Source organism: Crassostrea angulata, chromosome 4 (assembly GCF_025612915.1).
Source record: "Crassostrea angulata isolate pt1a10 chromosome 4, ASM2561291v2, whole genome shotgun sequence".
NCBI classification, from domain to species: Eukaryota; Metazoa; Mollusca; class Bivalvia; order Ostreida; family Ostreidae; genus Magallana; species Magallana angulata.
Window position 1 is genome coordinate 34,272,111 of NC_069114.1, and position 8,145 is coordinate 34,280,255.

An 8,145-nucleotide genomic window follows, 5' to 3' on the forward strand; every position below is an offset into this window, starting at 1 on the left:
GTCTCCTCCGTCGCTCGTTCCTGGTTGAACCCACACATAAATTTTCCTTGGGTATGAAACTTGTACGAGACAGGTAAAGCAGTACAAAATTATATGTAGTTTGGTTGTTTCTGCTCTGGTTATAATAAATAACATTTTGACAAATCGCAATTTTGTTTCATTTTTTTTTTATTCATTTCGTGTAGCTCTCGCAGTAATTGTAGATTTTCGTGGTATTTTCTAAATGCTGACTCTGGTACATTTTTTTAACATGTGTATCAATGGCGTTTTAATTAATTATCTATTGTTTTGACGAAGTTTACTATTGAATTCACAATTGCTACATGTATGTGTATGTATTTCGCATCTTTCACGCTATCGCGTATACACATACACTGTACATACTTTATAAAGTGACGAAGAATTTTATTTAAATTGATTTGTTTTTACTCGTGTTATTATAAATCTGTAGTCCTCTTCAAAATTGCAAATTAAATAAAAATTCTTTGTATTATGATTAAACGAGTTCGATGACCTACATACTATGGCGTACACGAGTTTTCTTTCCCGGCTTTGTAGGAGATATGTGCGTATTTTGTCTATTTACCTACACTGCTCCTCTGCACAAAATATCTCTCTCTTTATAAACCGTCCACAATCCAAAATCCTCGCTGACGGTTGTTTTTTTGGACCGCAGGAGGTTGGGGTCCCTGTGTTGAGTTTTAACACCCGGTGCGTTGTCTTTTAACTGCTCGCCTTATCTGTGTATTGCCGGTAGTCGGTCACCATTAATCAGCAATATGTATCTATTTTAACGATCGGATTTATAATTGCGTCTCACGGTAGCAAAAAATGTTTAAATGCCTGAAGTACACAGGGGCACAGTCTTTGATAGTTTACATGATAAAAGACTAATTGTGACGTATGGCGATCTTCGGATAGGGTTGCTACATGGCATGATTTTTTTTTTGGTAGCTAGTATCAGAGAACAGTCTGTTTTAAATATTCTTTTAGAATGGATTAATAATTATGAAAAAAATACCAATTGGAAATGTTTTAATATTAGTGTCAAATTGGTAGATTTTAGTGCTCCAGAAATGGGGCGCTTTGCAATGTGATTTATTGTGATTCAATAATTGTGAAACACTAATTTCAATGAAAAAAATGCAACTGGAATCGTTGAAAATAGACGCCACGCCTGTGCCCACCTTAGTTCGGCGCCACATCGAGCACCCTCGGAACCACCGGCTGAGGTTGACCAAGAATGGGAAGAACCCCTACCGCCTGGACCGCTCACAGACCATCGGGGGGTTACAGCTCCCGCGGGAAACCTCCTTCGAGATCGAGCGACCCCAGAGTCACGGGACGCAGAAACTCGTGATCAATGTGGCTACCTCGTTTATGAAGAAAGACAATGCACGATTTGCTACAAAACAGATGGATCCGCCGCTAGCCAGGAGTATTAACTTACCTAGCATCGCCACCTTCCGCCAAACGAAAGTGTCACCGCCAAAGTTGTCCATAATTAACGGCGATTCCTTCATGAAAAGGGGTTTCCGTAGACCCGCGAGCGACAAGATGCGCCCGGCGTCGCCACAGAACTTATCGGACGAAAAGCAGGAATGGATAGGCCGGTGGATCGAGAATACGAACAGAGCTCTTGAAAACGATGAATTCTTCATCACGGACCCATTACCTATCTTATCGGAGAATTCATGAGTGTGATACTATATCTTTAACGCCATTTTCTATTTTTATGTACATATTTGTGATTTCATGGATGCATATTTAAAGGACGAAAGTGTTTTGCTATTTTTTTTAAAGATTTTTTTTATCTCAAGTTGAGGTTGGTGAATTATGAGGAATCGTGAACTTCTAAAATGCTTAAATAATTTTGCGATTGTTATTAAAAGTCATCAGAACATGTATCTATATAATGCTATCACAGGACCGAACTTTGATGAAGAAAGTAACCGATGAATCGGAAGAATAACTACATACAGTTACATGTATATCTTTATCAGACCTTTTTATTTACTTTACTGTATGTTCTCTTATAATATTTATTATTTATTTATATTTATATAAATTGTATATGTACAGATAATGCTTATATTGTATGCATGTAATACAGTATTACACAGTTTTTAAGGAATGTGAATGGAATCGTGTGTATTCACATGTTTGAATATATATACATGTGTGTGTGTCTGTTCATCCATAATTTACCTTCAATAAAATAATGAAAGGTGCTTTCTAAAGCTTTTATATACCTTTTTTCGGAAAAAAATCAATCAGAATTATTCATCACCAAATCCCTGATAGTTGATAATTTGAAAAAAAAAGTCTCGTCGCTAATGTTAAAAATGTAACAAAGATGTAATACCACTACGTTTTCATACATGCATTTAAATACATGTACAATCTCAACGGCTTAATGCATAAAACAAAATGTAAAATAAAATTATTTAAAACGTATTTATTCCTTTTTTCTCTCTTTTATTTGTTCATCTTAATTTTGATTCAAATCGATTATAAAAGACATATGGCCTACTAGCATTTGTTTAATATTCAAATATTCGAATTAATATTACATTTCTTAAAAAAAAAAGCATGTTCATCTCATGAATACAAACAGTTTGATGGCGATAGCCAACCCTTTATCTTAAACCAATAAGGAAAGGCTGTATACAGATAAACAACAACAATATGATGTATAATTTCATAACCGGTAGTTATACGTGAACCGTCTGTGGTCATTGACGGATAACAGAGAACATGTAAACATCATTAATATTCATAACGGTGAAATCATGCGTTTTCACCAATGGAAGATAAAAAGCCCAATATAATGTCCGTTTAACGGCGAAAATCCTTCTGTTATGTCATGATACATGTACGTACGAACTGCAGATATGAAAATTTAATTGCAATATAAACATGTCAACGACACGGTGAATGGAAACGTTATAATTTACTGCTGTACATAAAAAAAAACACATGCTGCTTCACAAAACAATGGAATCAAAAGGCACTTGGCCTAGCGGTCAGTACATGTATATGGGGGCATGCTTGGAGAAAGAGTGGATATGAAAACGGCCAGATATGTTGCATTATTGCCAAGGAAAATCAAAGAATATACTTATAAAATCAAAAAATTGTGTTACACATGTTGTTTTATCGTATCAAACGGACTTTGTACAAAAGGCTTTATTGCTTTTATATCTACATGAATGTATATAAATATATTTTGTAAGTAATACCTACATAAATTACATTTAACATCCACACAAATACTGGGGCTTTTTGGTTTGTGTTTAATCAAAGCATGTGTAAGATATGCACAGATATATTATTTTTTCCTCTATAATCAATGATTCGGCATCCTTGAATGATTCTATTTAACCTGCAACAGAAAAACAATACATTTGTACGGTTTGTCTCTCGCAATCTGTAATTGTACATGTATTGACAGGTCTTTGTGATATCAAAATTCAATAAATTATTTAGCTTTAAAATTATTGAATACACCACTTCAACAAGGCATTACTAGATGATTGATTCGTTTCATGTGTAAATAATGATTATAAAACTTAAATCAACCAACAGCAAGCTTAGTATTTCACTTTATCAAAGATGCCTGCAAATAGACATTTGAGAACCGCTAGTATTTTGGTCTTTAAAAAATATATTTTTTTAAGAAACGGCGAGGCACCTTATTTGTAAATATTCTCTCTGAATCCATTTTAAGGAGAATCCATTTAAAATGAGCAAACTAACCGTGGACCAGGAAGTGGAATATCCAGATGGGGCACAATTATCGCCCCGGTGCAGTCCGCGCTAATTGTGTCAGCTCGGGGGCGCGCATCCATTGTTCACCGAGTTAATCATAACGTGGACAAAGTAGAGCCTTCATGGAGGTGACACTTACTGGGGATTTTCTGCGTCTTCTGAGCAGCTAGGCTGCAGTTATCTACACGATAAATGGATATATTGTCCCCTATGTGTCCAGTCCCGTACATAAGAAATATATAACTGCCTTAATAAATATCTTCTCGGACAAAGGCAGAGGTCATTCATTAAATTTCCTTGGAAGACATATTCTCGAAAGCCGTACTATAGTTTCAGCAAACACAGGATTATATACTGATGTAAAATTCGTTGTATTTATCTTCCAACTTTGTAGGGTAGTCCCTTTAAGGGGGGACAGAACGTTGACAGAGCACGTGACTTTCATTGATCACATGACAGTTATGATATAATGTATTGTAAAATATTTGTGTTCAAATTTAGAATGATAAACTCCAAAATTTGAAGTGTTGTTTCTAGCAATATTTTTGTAGAATTATGATGTTGCCAATGTAAAATAGCCAATGTTGTAAATAATTTTAGAATTTATTTTTGCTCTTAAAATCAATTAATATAATATGCAAATAAATTCCAGAGAAAAAAAATAACCATTGCAGAAAATTGATATCATCAGAAAATTTTATAATGCCATAAAAGGGGAAGGGGGCAATTCCTGTCAAAATATCTCCCTTGCAAAGTGAGAAAGTAGTCACGAAAATGATATATGTTGTAGAAGACATCTTAATACTGATGTGTTGAAAAAAAGCAAAAAAAAAATCCATTGACAAATAATTTTACACTGCAACGCCCTGTCCCGCTTAAGGAAATCGCATTTTTATAGTAGAGCATAGACATGCTTGACGCTTAATCAAGATGTCGACTTTAGAAAACAAAAAAGCCCCCTAAAAATCGGTTAAAAGATCCCCCGTCTAAATTAACGTGTTACTCAGTCTAGACATACATTTACATGTATATGCATATTTATGTATACATGTACATGTATGCATTTTGTTTGCTTTTTTAACGAACATGGATCAGCCATTATAAAGCCTTGTACAGGGACGGACATTGCGATCCGTACCCCAGGACCAGACTTTGTGTCTTGTTAGCGAACCCCCAGTAACATTCTGTGACGGTTACTCATAACTAACTCCATGATAGGAACCCACCGCAACTGTACCGATATTGAATGTCATATTGATTGTTTATACTGGCTGTGGTTATGGTGATAGATGTCACATGCAGGACCATGTACACGCTTATGATGCCAGGGCCAGTAGGTTCCTAGCATTTGACTTAAAATCTTCCAAACCACAAGCAGATAATCCAATGCTTTTTAACCTTTTATGTTCAATTTTATACGAATAATGAAATAACATTCAAACTGGAACCGAATAGAATCTGATACTGGAGAAATTATCAGTGTAAATAATACTCACTATACCTTTAAGGTGCTACACAGCTTTACAAATTTGATCGTTTCGAGCGAGATCAGTGCCTTTCTTTTTTTTTTTACCCAAGAAAATTGTCAACAATAAAGTGTCTTACAGAAAAATAATGCGCCTTGTAAATTATATAACGACATGCAGATTCACACCCTAGATATGTTCTGCCTAACTGGCCATTGGCCGCTAGCAATGAAAACCAGTATATGCCAGACCGCGCTTCGAATGCCCCCGTGAATGTGGCAAAAGGCGCGTGCGTCTAAACATTGACAGTTAGTAATGGTCAGCGAATTTCGTGTACAAGGGCCTGCACGTACATTTATTATGTGATGAAACAGTGATTACCACCGTAATTTATCTCCCTATTATTGTATGGCATGGAGATCTCGTAAACAGTAGTCTCGGTTGCTTGTGAGTGACTCAGATCAATGTTGGGCCAATAACATTTACTGTACGATTATTGAAACTATACCTATATATCGATCGATGAGTCACAAAGAGAAACACCAATGCAATCACTAACTAATTAGTAATTACTCAGTAGTGAGAGTTACGGACTGTTTATTAACTATCTTTAGTATATCTTTGAACATAGAGCATAGGAAAAGAATGACACGATATACAATATTGCTTGCGTGTATCCCCCCCTTTCCAGAACATAGAAATTCTTCTTCAAATCATGTCTCAAATAAAAAAAGATTGTGTTCACTTTAACGTTCTCACTTAATGCAAAACATGTTCAGTATTTATGTAATATCCGAATTATCATTTTGATTAAAAAAGAGGTGCATGTACGCTTGTATTTATAAATCATTTATTATCTATTTAACATTCAGAAAGGCCGAACGTTTGAATAAAAAAATTCTTTTAAAAACAAACACATACATATAAAGTTATGAAAATGATTAAAGGAATAAATGAATGAATTATCAAAAAAATGAACGAATGAATGAAAAAGTAAGTAAATAAATAAATGAACAAATACATGTAGATGAAAGCATGTTTAAAGTTAAACTAAAAATAAATAAATAAATAAATAAATAAATAAATAAAAAATAAATGAATAAATAAATAAAAGCATGTTTAAAGCTAAACGTCCGCGTCGGCATCTCTTTGAAGATTGTTGAAATCACCAACATGCAACATGTACAAACATTGCAAAGTCATAATTGTCATCTAAACAAGACATTTTACATTATGAAACCAATAAGGAATACGCTTTTTATTCCCGGTGAGAACTGTCTGATTGATGGGGTTAATTAATCACAAGGGTCACGTAGAGAAAGGGACAATAAATGTGTCCGCGGTTATTCGGTCATTATCTCCTGGGAGAGTATATAAAGAAGCGGGTGCAGAGGACCAAGCAGACAGGATCAGCCGTCAGAACAGGTAAGACGGTGTTCTCCGAGCTCTCCCTGGGCCAAGAGGGTGAACATCCTTTAAAGCTGAAACCAAACGCTATCATTCTTAATTGTAAAACAATCTTGGGCTTCATTTTCTGTTTAAGCATTTTGTTTTTTGGTATAAAAGGGACATATTATCATTTGGATAATCTTTTATGTGTGAAATAAGAAGTATAAAAATATGCTAATTTTTAATTTGTGTGACTATTTAGCGAATGTTTCTTTTCTTAGAGAGAGTACTTCTATCTTGTCCAGTAATTATTGTATTATGATCAAATCGGTGGTGTTTTAATGAAATAAATTATTTCTGAATGTGATGAAAATTACTTGATTCTAAAACTTTTTCTTTTTCTTTTAGACCCACCTTTCAAAATGCTGAAGTTTGTATGCCTTGCCCTCTGTGTCGTTTACGCTAGCGCCACCTACAAAAGAGGTGGATATGGTGGCGGATACGGAGGTGGATATGGAGGCGGATACGGCGGCGGATATGGAGGTGGATACGGAGGTGGATATGGTGGAATAGGAGGAATTGCTGGATATAGCAGTGGATATGGCGGTGGTATCGGAGGCGGATACGGTGGATACGGAGGTGGATACGGTATTGATGACGGATTCGGATACGGTGGTATCGGAGGAGGATATGGCGGTATTGGAGGTGGATACGGCGGTATCGGAGGTGGATATGGTGGTATTGGAGGTGGATACGGCGGAATCGGAGGTGGATATGGTGGTATTGGAGGTGGATACGGTGGTATCGGAGGTGGATACGGAAGTGGAGGAATCATCGGGGGCAGTCTTGGATACAGCAGCGGTGGAAAATACGGACGCAGATCCAGAGGAAAGGTAAGCATAATCCATCTGAATTATCATTCATGCAAATTGGGAATTGTTCGTATTCATCAATGCATGTACACTTGTTGTTTATACTAACGGTCGACCTTTGATATTACAGGGATACTATTAAAGTGACCAAGTACACCACCTACCAGGGTCCTTGTCTCCTGTCAGCCCTAGGAGGTCCAAGCGCCTAAACTCATTCATCGACGTCCCGACTTGTTGTCATGGTTTATGTGTTATTTCTATTTTTATAAAATTGCAATTGAAGAAATAAAATGTTTTATAAAAACATTTCAACTCGTTCCTGTTTTGTTATCATGTAACTGTTTGCTTAAAAATCATATGAAGAGGCAATCTGATTAGAATCAGACAATCACGTGGATTTCGATTTAACACTCTCACGAGGAAACTTTGAGCAATTTTCTATAAATAGTTGAAGTCTGCCCCAAATTATTGTTCCCGTCATTTTTGACGATTTTTAACGAAAATAAACATAGTCACATGTCAAGTAAGTTCCATTAAAATTGATTAAAGGGGAAGAAATCAAAATGTCTTCCTTGACACGTCATCTGTTTTTACCCGGAAAACGAAAACGAAAACAAAGGATGACTGCAATAAATGCCGTAGTCATA

General features: G+C 35.8%; 1 protein-coding gene across 1 annotated transcript; it reads left to right on the forward strand.

The window, feature by feature from the left end:
* The first annotated feature begins 6,545 nt into the window (after positions 1–6,545).
* On the forward strand, positions 6,546–7,806 carry LOC128181243 (ctenidin-3-like). Its single transcript, XM_052849565.1, has 3 exons — positions 6,546–6,662; positions 7,035–7,519; positions 7,629–7,806. The coding sequence occupies exons 1-3, from the start codon at positions 6,569–6,571 to the stop codon at positions 7,638–7,640; spliced, it is 591 nt and encodes a 196-aa protein (XP_052705525.1). The 5' UTR covers positions 6,546–6,568; the 3' UTR covers positions 7,641–7,806.
* Positions 7,807–8,145: the final 339 nt, after the last annotated feature.

Bases quoted from the DNA above. Each gene is read 5' to 3' on its own strand.
- LOC128181243 (XM_052849565.1), top strand. From the start codon at position 6,569: ATGTGTCCGCGGTTATTCGGTCATTATCTCCTGGGAGAGTATATAAAG. The intron at 6,663-7,034 runs GTAAGACGGTGT...TTTTTCTTTTAG, and splicing joins AGGATCAGCCGTCAGAACAG to ACCCACCTTTCAAAATGCTG.